Source organism: Equus przewalskii, chromosome 22, assembly GCF_037783145.1.
Source record: "Equus przewalskii isolate Varuska chromosome 22, EquPr2, whole genome shotgun sequence".
NCBI lineage: Eukaryota > Metazoa > Chordata > Mammalia > Perissodactyla > Equidae > Equus > Equus przewalskii.
The window spans coordinates 35098335-35113739 of NC_091852.1; the positions used below are offsets into that span (position 1 = coordinate 35098335).

General features: G+C 33.8%; 1 protein-coding gene across 6 annotated transcripts in view; it reads left to right on the forward strand.

Annotated features, from left to right (window-relative positions):
• The window catches only part of CNTLN (centlein), a 321501-nt gene that overhangs the window by 61207 nt on the left and 244889 nt on the right, over nucleotides 1-15405 (forward strand). For all 6 annotated transcript variants that reach the window (XR_011531332.1, XM_070589744.1, XM_070589742.1 and 3 more), the window contains exons 3-5: nucleotides 1521-1605; nucleotides 12843-12977; nucleotides 13577-13756. Coding sequence is in view for 5 of the 6 variants with exons in the window: in XM_070589744.1 (XP_070445845.1) it covers nucleotides 1521-1605; nucleotides 12843-12977; nucleotides 13577-13756 (400 nt within the window). In the remaining variant the exon portion in view is untranslated. The remainder of the gene's footprint in view (nucleotides 1-1520; nucleotides 1606-12842; nucleotides 12978-13576; nucleotides 13757-15405) is intronic.

Genomic DNA, 15405 nt, shown 5'->3' on the forward strand with positions numbered 1-15405 from the left:
TCTCTCTAGAAATTTTGTGTTTGCCAGTAAATTGTCACCCTTACCTCATTCCCTCATCTTGAAATAGGTTTTATTTTGGTAGCCTGGGGCTCTTAGCCAATAGTGATGCAAGGGATTTACTATATTTAGTTCCTGAGCCATAGGGTGTTTTGGCTCAGCTCCTGATGAGGATGCTGTATCTATAAATGTTTGCCTTCCTAGACTTTCATATAAGCCTTAGTTCTAGGCAAGGGCTGACAGAAGTCTTTTCAGCCTGCTTTCAGGAGTTGGGAGCCCCATCCTACTCTCTGGTTTCAAACAGTGAGCCTGGCTGTGCTTCTACATAGTGAGCAGGGCACTTGTATTTCCTATTGTCCCCAAGAGCCAAGCTCCTTTCCACCTTAGCCTGCTTCTGGATCTGGACGGCTGACAGCAGCTTTATCCTTCTTCGTAGTATTGTATTTCTGTTTAGTTTGTGATCCTCAGAGATGTGGCTGTGTCTCATTTTTTTTCTTTTGTTTTTCTATTAATATTATAAATTTAGAGAATAGAAAGGAGCTTCAAAGTGTGAACTCACTGTGCTAACTTATTGAAAGTCTAATTTAAATTTTTTAATCTACTGTTAGACCATCTGAATTTACCTCTTTTAACAAGTGGTATACTTTTCTGATTGGTGAATCTTCATTCTAATATCCCTTTGTACATTCTAAGACCCTTTGCTTCATTTCATTCTTTCTCAAGTGAGGAGCTTTTTCTTCTTTCTTACCTGCACATATGATTCATAAGTGATTTGCTTACAAATTTCTATTTATTTTACCTATGTTTAAAGTTTAAAAAAATATAAATAGGTGTCCAATAAATTTCTCCCCCGTTTATGTGAATTGACGAGTGTTACCCTGATTGTATAATCTTTTCAGACCTTTGTCTCTTCCCTTCTCTTCCTTTTTAAAGCTATTTTTACAAGATAGTCATTATTTACAATCATTGTGATTTTATGTATTCCAGAGAACTATACTTTGACTATACAATTACCATTTAAGTTAGTTAGTATATTCTCAGGGACTAGAAACCTATAGGAAGGTGTCAGAAATCCAAAAATGTTAGTCATGGGATGTTGGTTATTAGTAAATCTCTAGCTCTCTCTCTTTTGAATCTTTTATTTAAAAATGATAATTATTTTATTCTTAATGTAATTGTGTATGTAAAGTGTTTATATTAATAAGACCATATTTACTGATTTATTAATTATTTCAAATTGATGATATAATGGTTATTGCATCAAGGTTAAACATGTTTTAAATATTTTTTATCGTGCATCTAAATCTGGAAAATAAACTGTTCTTTTAGTATGAAGTTGTCTTAATTGTCAGCATTTGTAAGTTGTTATCACTTGCCATATGGTTTCTGATTAATTCTGAAAGAGCTGTCAACCCAAAAAATTTAATTTCCTATATTTTAAAGTGACACTCATAATCAAAATGTGAAGATTTAAAGGATCAGCTACCAATTATGACTAATAAACTCTATTTTTTTGTTTCTAGAGAAAAACAGAAATCTGAAGCTAAAGACAGAAAAGTTTTAGAAATTCTGCAAGTCAAGGATGCTAAAATACAGGAATTGGAACAGGTTGGTGTTATACCAGAAAATACTAAAAATTATTCTATTTATTTCAGATATTAGATCTTTACAATTATTTTTAATTTTTTTTGCAATAGTGTTCCTTAAGAATATCAGGGTCATTATGTCAAACCATTACTATTTTGAAACTAGTATAGTCAGATTATTCTTCCTTATTATACTTCTCTTGTGGCCTGTTATTTGTTTTCTGAATTAATAGGCTATGTTATTTATACATTAAAACTGTTAAGATAGCCTTATAGTTTTATAGTAGTATCTAGCAATTATTCATTGTTTTATTTAATTTTGCCTTTTATTATTAGCAGTTATCATTACTTCTGAAATTTGTAAATTTTAAGATGGTTTCATTTGTAGAAAAGTCATTAACTGGGATGTTTCTATTGATCTTTTGAAAACTCGTATTTTCAAATTAGTGCAATGCTATCTTTTACATATAATCAGTAAATTATACAAATACATATGTTTATATATAAAATTATATATACATAAAATAGTATGTAATTATATAATCAGTATATTATCACTGCAAAAACCCATGTGATCAGTGCTTCCAGGAGTTATTTTCATTTCAATAAACATCTTAAAAATAAAGGTGAAAGAAATTTCCTGTAAGAATAGTCTATATCATGATATAATATTTAAATTCATTTTGTACCCAGTCGCTCATTATGGGCTAAATTATCCATAATTTTTCTGGGTTAAATGGAGGGTTTTTTTTGGCAACTATGCTTTTCTGATTCTTGACTTTATTTTCCTTCCTAGCCAATTAAAGGGTCATAAGAAATTTGAGCTACTGTTGATTATTGTTGTGAAGTTGTTTTATTAAAAGACTAAAAGTAGAAGATAACTTAGATAAAAGATTCATTTATTTTTCTATTCTCTACATCCATATAAACTCTAAAATGGAATATAGGTTTCTATATGACATATAAATTTGAAATTTATACCTTCACCCATGTTCCTCCATTTCCTATATAAAATGTTACAATTGATACTGTAATGACAAAATTCTAGAAACAACAGTTTAGTCAGTTTTTTTTGGGGGGGGGGAAACAGTTGTATTTGTCACCTGAATATCAGACAATATCAAAATGCGTTCTAAGAGAAATAGTGTCATGTGCCTAGTGTATTAATTAGGCTAGGCTAAGCTGCTAATAGATACAATCTTATGACAAAAGTGGCAAACATCATTTGTACTCATATTTCTTTGGGAAAAACTAGTCATATGGCCATCCCAAGATTCAGGGGGTTTGGGAAGATATAGATCCAGGCTGAGCAATCTGTTTCTCATTTACAACTCTATTCTATGGAGGAGAACAGATTTTGGTGCTCTTTTTAGTGTCTTTTGGCATTAAGTTTGCAATGCTTTAGGGAATGCTCAGTTTACCAGATTTAGATAGCTATAACATACCATTTAAAATAATGTTGACTTTCTTAAGTGACAATATATTTTCCTCTTTTCTTTGCTAAATCCTTTTTCTACTTTCTCTTCCTTGGATACATATTATTTCATTATTTACCTTTTTGAGAAGAATCACTAAGCTCATGTATAAAGTATTAAATTCCCACAGGAGAAATTATTTGTTTTTTAGATTCCCTACTTTCTTAGCTTGAATCATGCATATTTTTGTGCAGTGATGATTATAACTTTCTACAAGATATATTTTGAGTTCAGTTAGACAAAATATTTTATTAAATGTATATACAAACCTGTGATAGTACTATGGAAAATTCAGAGTTACAATTCTTATCTTTAATAATTTTTAAATCTCTTTGAGGAGTAAGGAGGGGATAAAAGTAAGGTGCAAGTAACTATATTCTCCTACACTAGATTACAGGTTCTGTGAGCATGGGGACCCTTGTATCATTGCCCCTTGTATACCTGGCACCTAATGTTTACCATATTACCTGGCTCATAACAGATACTCATTGAATATTGTTGAATGTGTGATTTAAATAGAATAAAACCAATGTGGTATAAGTGCCATGAGAGAATCGCAAGCAGCATGCTGTAAAGGTTCAAAGGAAGGAGAGATTAAATTCTGCAGAAAGGTCTTGAAGTATTCCAATGGCTTGTAATAGTGTAGGAGGGTTTGCCCAGAATGAACACTGGGCAAAATGCATGGAGGTAGGAATGTAGGACATGTTTGGGTAATATTGCAACTTATAGTTCATTTTATAGATAATATGTAGGAGTGAGGGCTGAGAGAAGACTGATATTATGTTGGACCTGTATTAAGGAAGGGCCTAATTGCTTGAATGAAAAATTTGAATTCTACTGGTAGGCCAAAGGAATCTATCTAGGCTTTTCACTAGGGACTTAAGTTAACTGAGCTGCAGTCTATGAAAATAAAACTGATAATCAGTACATACACTTAGAAAAAGGAAAGCAGAAAGTAGAACGATGTGTTAGGAGGTTATTTCACAATCTAAGAGTAATGACCTGAGAGTGAACTATTAGGTTTGCAGGAATTAAAGGTATGTAAATTATAACCATAAGGACTTGACAGTAATTTGAAAGTGACTCTTAGGTTTTCAGCCTGAGAAACCAGGAGAACAGTGGGATTATTATCAGAAAGAAGGTTATTATCATGTGGTACTACTTACTGTGAGGATAGGGTTTGAGCTTCTTTTTTTTTTTTTTGAGGAAGATTAGCCCTGAGCTAACTGCTGATGATCCTCCTCTCCTTTTTGCTGAGGAAGACTGACCCTGAGCTAATATCCATGCACATCTTCCTCTACTTTATATGTGGGACGCCTACCACAGCATGGTGTGTCAAGTGGTGCCATGTCTATGTGTGGAATCCAAAACGGTGAACCCAGGGCTGCTGAAGCGTAACGTGCGCACTTACCTGCTGTGCCACCGGGCCGGCTCCCACGAGTTTGAGCTTATTTTATACAATTCGTGTTTTAGTTATTTGTGAGAATTCCATTTAGATATTTTCTGCGAACTGTTGAAAGCATGGATCTGACTCTTGGGAGGGAGCTTTCTCCTTAAGATGTAGATATTTAATGTTACTGTTAGAAGACTTTAAACAGTGAGAATTCTGAGAACAGGATATTTGCTGATATTGTGAATGGTGAGAGGAAGAGCAAATTTCAGTAAAAGAGATGAAGAGAGAGAAGTATAATGCAATTATCTCAACTGAGAAAGGAAAGTTTCAAGAAGCAAAAGGTGCTTAATGTCGTAAAATGCTAAAAAAAGATGGGCTTTGTAAAAAAGATATTAAATTAGGAAATCATGAATTTTTCGGTGATTTTAGAAAGCAATACAAGGGGAATGGGATATGACATTTTAAGAGATCACTGTTCTAACCAAGTAATGGAAACAAATGAGGAAATGTGACAGTGCAGAGAAAGAAGATTTTGCATTTAAAAAAATGTTAGGCAAAATATTTGAAAGTATTGGAGAAGGAAATTAAAAATACATAGTGCGAGAGCACTTACTAAGTTAGCCGAATTCTAGATGAAAGTGTCGACCGTGGGCTGAAGAAGATGTGATTCAATACATTCATTCAATTTTTTCATCTCTTTAGTCATCCAGATATCTTAATTTTTTGTTAAAACATTATCTTTCCTCCTTTCTTTTTATTAATCTGTTGTATCTTTGTTCATCCTTTTACATTACATCTTTAGATGAATCTCTTGTATGTAATATTTGGTTGGACTTTGTGTTTTGACTCAATCTATACATCTTTACCTTTTTAAAGGTAAGTTTATCTCATCTGCATTTCTTGATATAACATACTTATTTGGTTTTTGTTCTCTGATTGACCTTATGCTTTCTGTTTTTAATTGTGTCCTTTGTTTTCAAATTTGCTGCTTGTCTTTGTGTGTGTGTATGTGTATGCATGCACTTGCATGTTTTCAAATTTGCTACTTGTCTTTGTGTGTGTGTGTGTGTGTATGCATGCACTTGCATGTTTTCAAATTTGCTGCTTGTCTTTGTGTGTGTGTGTGTATGCATGCACTTGCATGTTTTCAAATTTGCTACTTGTCTTTGTGTGTGTGTGTATGTGTATGCATGCACTTGCATGTTGATGATTTGCTGCTTGTCTTTGTGTGTGTGTGTGTATGCATGCACTTGCATGTTGATGATTTGCTGCTTGTCTTTGTGTGTGTGTGTGTGTATGCATGCACTTGCATGTTGATGATTTGCTGCTTGTCTTTGTGTGTGTGTATGTGGATGCATGCACTTGCATGTTTTCAAATTTGCTGCTTGTCTTTGTGTGTGTGTATGTGGATGCATGCACTTGCATGTTTTCAAATTTGCTGCTTGTCTTTGTGTGTGTGTGTGTGGATGCATGCACTTGCATGTTGATGATTTGCTGCTTGTCTTTGTGTGTGTGTGTGTGGATGCATGCACTTGCATGTTTTCAAATTTGCTGCTTGTCTTTGTGTGTGTGTGTGTGGATGCATGCACTTGTCATTGTGCTTGTGTGATGCATCTTGCTGCTGATGATTTGCTCTTGTCTTTGTGTGTGTGTGTGTGGATGCATGCACTTGCATGTTGATGATTTGCTGCTTGTCTTTGTGTGTGTGTATGTGGATGCATGCACTTGCATGTTGTCAAATTTGCTGCTTGTCTTTGTGTGTGTGTGTGTGGATGCATGCACTTGCATGTTTTCAAATTTGCTGCTTGTCTTTGTGTGTGTGTATGTGGATGCATGCACTTGCATGTTTTCAAATTTGCTGCTTGTCTTTGTGTGTGTGTGTGTATGCATGCACTTGCATGTTGATGATTTGCTGCTTGTCTTTGTGTGTGTGTGTGTGGATGCATGCACTTGCATGTTGATGATTTGGAAGGTTTAGAGTCTATAGCAGTTCTTCCAGTGATTACGTTTATTATTTTATATGTTTAACGCTACACTTGATTCTGACATTCTGAAAAATCGAACTGCACACGGGAAAAAAATGAGAAAATGAGCATATTTGTACTTATTCAGCCTTTCTCCTGCATTTTAAACTGAACTTACAGAGAGAGTAATTGGAGGACTTAATTTCCTGTTCTCAGCATTTGGTCGTACTTTTTATACTGTCAAGATTTGCAATGCTTATGTTCCATGATCATTTTCTCCCTTATTATCTAGTATAAATTCTGTAGTAAAATAGATTGTATTGTATTAGTTTTTCGCTTGCTACATAACAGATTATCACAGACTAGTTCCTTAAAACCACACACACATTTATTAAGTTGCTGTGGGACAAGAGTCTGGGCATAGCTTAGGTGGATCCTCTGCTCAGGACCTCATACAATTGTAATCAAGGTTTCAGTTGGGCTGTGTTCTCATCTAGAGGCTTGATTTGGGAAGAATCGGCTTCCAAGGTCATTTAGGTTGTTGGCAGAATCCATGTCCTTGCAGTTGTAAGACTTAAGTCCTAAATGGGACCAAAATCTGTATTAGAGTTTTCTAGAGAAACAGAACTAATAGGAGATATAGAGAGATAGAGAGAAATTGATTGATTGATTGATTTTAAGGCATTGGCTGATGTAATAGTGGGCTGACAAATCTGAGTTCTGCATGACAGGCTGGTGGGCTGGAGACTCAGGGAAGAACTGATGTTGTAACTCAGTCCCAAGACATTCTAGAGGCAGAATTCCTTCTTCCTCAGGGGAGCACAGTCCTTTTTCTTAAGGCCTTCAACTGGTTGGGTGAGGTCCACCCCGCATTATGGAGGAATAATCGCTTTACTCAAAGTCCACTGATTTGTTAATCATATCTAACAAATACGTTCACAGCAACATCTTGACTGGTGTCTGATCAAAAACTGGATCCATACAATACCATGGCCTAGTCAAGTTGACACATAAAGTTAACCAAAGGGTGAAAAGTACTGAGGTAAATAGGCCTTTAGTGTGAGGTTTTATATTTATCTGGCTAGGGGTTAGGCTATGTTTACTGTCTGCTGTAGCAGTGTGTGTCAGAGGCTAAAGTTTGCTTTGGTGTCCTTTTTTTATTTGAGCTTCTCTAGAAACTTCTCAAATATTTTCTGAGTTGCATAGTTTTTTCAGTTGTATTCCTGTGATTATATAGAAGCCCTATTGATGTGGTGGTGAGGTATCATGGTGGTGAGGTGTCGAGGGAGGGGAAATATTCTATAGTCTTATGATTAGGTCTCAGTCTTTTAGTGGGATTGTACCCCTAGTCTGTGACCTTTACAAGTACTTCTCAGTTCTTTCCCTTTTAGGAGAGATGGAAAGGCTAGAGGGTATTGGATTTAGATATTTCCCTTCCTCCAGGTTGGTTAGTCTCTGTTAAAACCCTGGTAGACTCTGGTAAAATAGTTTATCTTGAGGGCAGGCCTTGTTAAGAAGAAATGTATACTTTAGGCATACAGTCATGCGTTGCGTAATGATGGAAATATGTTCTGAGAAATGCATCGTTCTGCGATTTTGTCATTGTGCAGACATTGTAGAGTGTACTTACACAAACCTAGATGGTATAGCCGACTACAAATCTAGGCTGTATGGTGCTAATCTCATGGGACCACCATCGTATATGCATCTGTCATTGACTGAAATGTCCTTATGTAGCGCATGACTATGTTTTAAAATGACTGCTTTTCCTCTCCCCTGAAGGAAGCAGGAAGGGATTTTTCTCTGATCTTCACTGTGACAACCTGACAAGGTTTCTGTATCTAAACCCCATGAAAGTGTGGAAGCACCCCTAAGACTGGGCCCTCCTGGACTTTTTAACTCTCAAACTTGTCCACACCGATCCTCTAGCAATTGATTACTTAGAGATTAGGTTTTTCTACCCAATACTGCTTCCTATGGAGATTTCTGCTCCTGGGTTTCTGCTCCGGTAAACTGTGATCCTCTGTATCTGCCTGTTTCTCTCTCCAGTTTTGGGAACAGCAGTTTGCCCTGTGACCTCAGTTTTCTGATGGATCTAAGAGGAATTGTTGATTTTCAGTTTGTTCAGCCTTTTTCATGTTGTGTGAACAGCAGAGATGACTTCCAAGTTCCTTACGTGCTGGAACAGAAGCCAGATGTCCCTTCATTGTGTTTTTGTTGTTCCACTGAATAATATTAAATAGCTCTTAATTTTCAAAACTTGTATCCTATGGAATAGAGTAACAATTAAGAATGACACTACCTTCAGTTTGTTTTAACTATGTATCTAGTCAAATTATTAAAAAGTTACACACACACACACTCAATTTTAGCTAGTTGCAGAAAAACTTTTATGGAAGTGCAGTCTAATATTGTAACTTCTATTTTGTTGATAATAGTGTAAAAAGTTGGCATATAACTTCTTTTGGTAAGACTATACTTTAGCTTTGTCATTGTTAGCTATAGAATAAGTCATATAGTAAATTCCCCTTTTAGTATTGCACTATATAACGTGACTCTGGTAATAACCTAGTATATTCATTTAATTAAATAATGATGGCTATTTAACATTATATTTCCCTTTTTCCTTACCTTCTCAGAAGCTCAGAAATAAGTTTTGGTTCTCAATTACAATTAGTTCTCTTACCCTTCCTCCTTTGACCATTTACCATTGTTTGAGTTGTTGTGGTTTCATTACTTCTCTGTTTTTTGTTAAAACTTTCATGTCCATTTGAAAGTAGGTCACATAAATAATGCATTAACTATACTCAAGTATTATCTGATAGAGTTTTAGGCCTTACACTGCTGTCCCCCCCTTTTTCCTGTTTCATACTCAATATCATTCTCTTCTTACTCTATAGACTTCTCTTGACTATGATATGAATTTTTCATTTCATGGCTTATCCATAATAAATTATTTGTTCCAGACATACTTTCTCTTGTCACCCTTTATGCCTTATGGTTCCTCTGAGTTCTGTTTGCTGTTTTAATATTAACTCGAGCCAGACCATTAAGAATGTACTATGCTCTATCCAGAAAAGTTTGTGAAAAAGTTTCATAGAGCTAAATTTTAAAATGAACTGTAACTGTATATACTTGTGCTTTCATTATTTAAAGTAGATAATTGAGGGTATATTTTATTAGGAAACTAATAAATCAAACATTTTGATTTATGCAAAATTTTACAAATCTTTGAAGGTTTAATTTATCAATCCTGTTGTATTGGGAGTACATCTTTGTCTAACTTATTACTTTAATGATTATGCGATATAATGTCAAATTTATGAGACTAATTATCAGAATATGATAGTTTTGCCACTGTATTAGTTTTTTTATTTAAAAATTGTCTTTATTTTCCTCGTGGATTGCTAAATTCACTCAAATGCCAAAATGTAAATTATTAAGTAATTCTCATGAAAGGGCTTGCCATTGGTGTTGTTTATATTGTTAGTTCCTGTTAAGTTTAGGTCACATTAATGGGCAAACCCTTCTAAAACTTAAATCATTTGGTTCAGTGTTTTATCCTTCCTATAGTCTAAATGATCTCCAGAATAGAGGAGGATGCTCAAGTTTTGTTAGTTCTTTCAAAGAATAAGCTGTAGATAGTTTATAAACAGTGTAATTATTCACATGGTTGAATTTATCATTCAGTGTCAATCTCATTCATAAACATTTACTACTCTGATTTGGGAGACAGTATGAGTATGTAGATAATTAGCAAGACTAGATCGTATATTATGTGTCAAATGAATAATATAAGCAATACTGAAATTTAGAAATGGCAGACATCACTGTGATAGTTGGGGAAGGCTTCATGGAGGAGTTGGAAGTCAAATCTTGAAGGAGGATAAGATTTAGATGGAAATAGAAAAATGGGCTATGAATTGTGGATGGGCCATACTTATGCATCTGTTTTTATGTTGTTTGATGTCAGATACATTGTAACATGCCCTAATAATTAAAATAGGAAATAAATATTAAAATTATATTGAGGTGCCATTTATACCCACTGGGTTTGTAAAAAATCACCAAGCTTGAGAGTCAAGTGTTGGTACATATATGGATCTGTGAGAACTCTTGAGGTGCATAGCCTACGACTTAGCAGTTTCACCCTTAAGTATGTATAGTTTAAAGCAATATTTTCCATACTTTTATTAATATGATCTGCACATTGCAAAAAATACATTTTATTTCATGACTCAGTATACACACACATGAAATAAAATTTCCTATAATAGCTGTCCTTACTATGTATAATAAAGGTAAAAATATAACAAAGTATATATCAAATATGACTTTAATAATATTTAAATAAAATAGAAATTCAAAATTAAACACTGTAAAAAAATTTCGGAGATATTTAACATGGTGTATTTGCTTCTTTCATAAGTTTGCTCTCATGGGCTTAGTTTTTTGCTAGGAATTTGTGCATATCACTTTGATATTTCCTGTTGTATTTTATTCCACTTTTTAAAAATACTGATTGTGATGACTCAATTGATTTAATGACCCACTACTAGATTTTAGTCTGTAGTTTGAAGAATGCTGCTTGGGAGAAATTCTTGCTCATCTGTATCAAGAGAAATGCTTAAAAGTGTTCATAGCAGCATTGCTTGTATATCCCTTTCCTCCAAATGGGAAGCAGTTGAAGTATACAGTGACAAGAGATGGATAAATATATTACACTATAGTTGTATAATAGAATAATACTATACACCAAGGTAATTGAACCAGTTACACCTATCAATATGGATGAATTTGGGAACATACATTGAGCAGAAAAAGCAACCTACAGATTACTTGTAGTATGGTTTAATTGATGTAAAGTTCAAAAATAAGCTAAACTGTACAATATATTAAATAGGGCTATATATGTCTTCAAACTGTTAGGAAAATCCTAAGAAGGATAAGAACCAAAGTTTCAGGACAGGGCTTCCCCCTGGAGGGTGTAGGAGGTGTTAGAGGACCAGAGGACATACACGGGCTTCAAAGTTAATGGTAAAGTTGTGTTTCTTAGTTGTGTGGTTGTTGGTCTGCTCTTTTTATTGTTTCTTTACACCTTAATCACTTATTGCAGATTATTTTTATATGTATTCAGTGTTTAAAACATTTTAAAGTAGAAATAAAAGATGATCAACAATTAACATTATAACTTAAAAAAATTAGAATATAGGTGATACTCTCACTTTATTCCTTAAACTCACCCTATTTTTCATCCTATCCCTGCATCTTGCCCTAAGTTTTGGTTCATTCTCGAGTCCTTTGGAGAGTGTTTGATAAGGAGTAAATGTAGGAGTACAAAAGAAATCGATATTTAGGGATCAGTTGAGCATCAGTGATAGATCAGAGATGGAATAAAGGTCAGGGGTTTCTGCTGGGCATGTTACTTAATAAATGAGCAGTATGTTTATATCTTGATATGTTTGCTTCTTGGTTGACAGGCAGATGGGGCTTGGTGGAAGGGTGCTGTTGAGAATGATTTCAAAGCTTTAAAAAAGCATGCAAGGCCAGATAGTGGGTGCTTAAATATTACCTGAAAAAATGGAAGGGTTGACAAATGTTGAAGAAGTTTAGAAAGAAGATAGTATCAGGATATGGATTTCAGTTTTAGCCTGTTAGTTGGAGATAATCCAAGTGAAAGTATTGTATAGAAACATGGAAATGTGGGATTGGGGAGTCGGAGAGAGTCAGGGCTGGATTATGGATTGGGCAGTCTTTCAGACAGAGGTGAGACCAGAAGCCAAGGGAGTAGGTACATTTTCTGAGAGAAAAGTTGTAAAGAGAGAAGAGAGAAACTAAGAATTGAGTCATGGAATCCTCCAATTAGGTATCATTTAGGTATCTCTGGCAGGTGAGAAGAATATTCAGTTAAAAATTATGGTGCATCTGAATTTTGAATATTCTTTCTACAGAGCAAGATAGTTTTGGTACCAGAACAAACTTGCCATTTTCATTCTTTAAAATTATTTATGCCTTCACAAAACCATAATTGTTTCTCTAAAAAATGTTTTCTTCCAAATGATACTCAAATAAGAAGGTCATTCTTATTTTACCTACATATGCATTTTCTTTAATTAGAATGTTTTTGTAAAATTTTGTTTTTCTCCTGTTACACACGAAATCCCAAAAGTTTGTTTTCTGATTGTGGCTTAATATTTGGTATCCAGTTTTTATGTGTTCTTTATCATAAACTAATAAATAGATACCATACTTACACAGCTTACTTGACAATCTATGGACATGTCACTGGAAATGAGAATTGTGATAATAGACATTATTATGAAGCTAATCAATCCTAACATTATCAATCAAAATCTAAAACTTTTTAAGTAAAATAATTTTTTCTTAGAAATACCAGCTCACCAATAATGTTTATTTTTTTCCATAGAGAGAATCAGAATTAAAACAAGAAATAAATGACCTTGTAAAACGGAAGATTACAGTAGATGAAGAAAATGCTTTCTTAAGGAAAGAATTCAGTGACTTGCAGAAGAAATATAAAGATAAAAGTCAAGAAATTAAGGTGTGTTGACTTATACATAGTTTTACAATACTATTGCTTTGAAGATCTACTTAAAGCTTTGTCAGCCTTTGTGGCACAGAAAGTGACAAGCTTGGAGAAAAAATTGCCTTAGGCCCTGCTGTACCATACAGTTTTCTCACATGCAAAAACTCTGAGAAAGATGCTTTAAAGCTAAGACTCCAAGCTTTATAACTTTCAGATAAATAGTTAATGATGGAAATGGAGCTAAGAAAGTAGGAGTGTGAATATGTGGCTTCTTGTAATTAGATTCTGATGGGACTGGCATTATTAATTGATAAAACCCAGGTCTGGGAGGATATGTCTGTGTGGGTCTCAAAAATAGCTGGGGACAGCATCAAAGGCAGCTTGATCAATTAATGGGCTCTTTGCAAATGTGTACTCATCAAAGCTGTCATCCAGTGGAAAAATATGACCCATCCACCTGCATGAAAAGAGGCCAATAAAAGTATACAGGTGACCTTGGCCATCAAATATAGAAGAAGCTGCTGTGAGGGTAAAACTGCACAGTTTGTATTTGCTGATTAGTTCTCACCTTTTTTTTTGTTTTGTTTATCGGCCCTTGTGGTACTGTTCTACAGGACACTAAGGAGTGTGTACAGAATAAGGAAGAGCAAAACAGAATGGTTATAAAAGATCTGGAGGAGGAAAATGAGAAATTAAGTACCCGCTGCGCTGACCTGCTAAATGACCTGGAGAAACTGAGGAAGGAGGAAGCACATTGGAGGAAAGAAAAATATAGCGTTGATGCAAAAATAAAGGTATGGGGTGAGAATGGAATCTACGCTGTTATTTTGGATCTAACTTCTTATAGGAAGTTTATTATGCTGTTTTCTTTAAATAACAAGTTATATATTCAAATCCACCAGTGGGGACTAGCATTAATTTATATTCCTTCACTTAAGACCCACAGCTTTTTAAAAATTGATGTTGCAAAGCAGGAAACTGACTTCAAATAGTTATCTAAAATGTAATCATTAAAAAATAAAGGCTATTGCATTTTGAAATAAAACATGTTTTGAAAAAACATATTTAGAACGTGAGTTTTGACTTTTTTCAGTTAGGGTTTAAATTTATAAATATAGCTAAAATTCATTGCAATATAGTTTTAAGACTATTTTCTAGGTCCTTTAAAAAATAAAATGTAAAAAAAATCACAAAGCAGTCAAGAAATACTCATATGTATTTTGAAGATGGTGCTTTTCTTTGGCTTACAAGGGCCTTATTCATACTAAAGTTCTATTTTTATAGAAATAAAATGTATAATCTTTATAATATTTTTATATTCTTTTTGACCAGTAGTTTTCAAAATAATACTTGTTTGTGGCTTTCTCTTTGTCTAAAGAAAGTTTTTGTTCATTTTTTTTCTCATCTAATTTCAGGTTTCTCTTTTACCATAGATTTTGTTGAAAAAGCCAGAAACAAGTGTTAGTGCTAGTAAATATAATAATCCCTTTGTGTATATGCACATAAAAGAATATATAACATAAGTACACACATGTATATATAAATATAGCTATTAAAATATAGTGAATATGGATATGTGTGTGTATGTATGTGCATATGTGTGTGCATGATTATTTAAGTTAGAGGGGAAAGGATGTGTCTTTCTGAGTGTCTGAATCAATTTATTGCAGATATTTAAGGAAATGTATTAAATCTATTAGTGCATAATCAGGGAATGACTGGGCCATTGAGAGAATTGAATTCTGGTGCATTTGTTATCTTAATTTTTATATTAGCTTCTGCTTCCCTACAACCTTTAAGCAGTTTGGTAATGTGATAAGGGTTAAGTGGTGGTACTTTCTTGTGTTAATTCATGGCTATATGATTGATGATAATTTTGATTTCCTTATTTGCCATTCAAATCATCCATTTTGTGATTTACTGGGATTTTTAGTTCTGTGATTTTTTTATCTTGGGGTGCTTGTCTTTTCTTATTAATTTGTAGGCATTCTTTATTTCTTCTGGATATTAATATTTTGTTATATATATTACAAATGCTTTCCGTTCTATAAATCTTGAATAAGGTGAATGGGACTTTCAAAAGTTTGTAACTTTTGATAGAGTCGATGTTATTATTTTCCTCTCCAATGTTTTTCCTTTAGGAGTCTTAGATGCTATAATTTTCCCTACCCCAAAGTCTTTAATCCATTTAGAATTCATTTTTGGATATAGTGTTCCACACCGTTTAGTTAATAGTTTATTAATTTGTGATACTATCTCTCTCACATCTCCAAGTTTCAGTGTGTATGAATTTGTTTCTGGACTTCCTATTATTTTCATGGTTTTAGATATTGTAGTTTTATAATTTAACTCATTATTTGGTAGGGAAGTCTACCTCTTTATTCATCTTTTTGTAAGTCATGAGCACTATATTTGCCTCTTCACTATTTTATAATATTTGAAT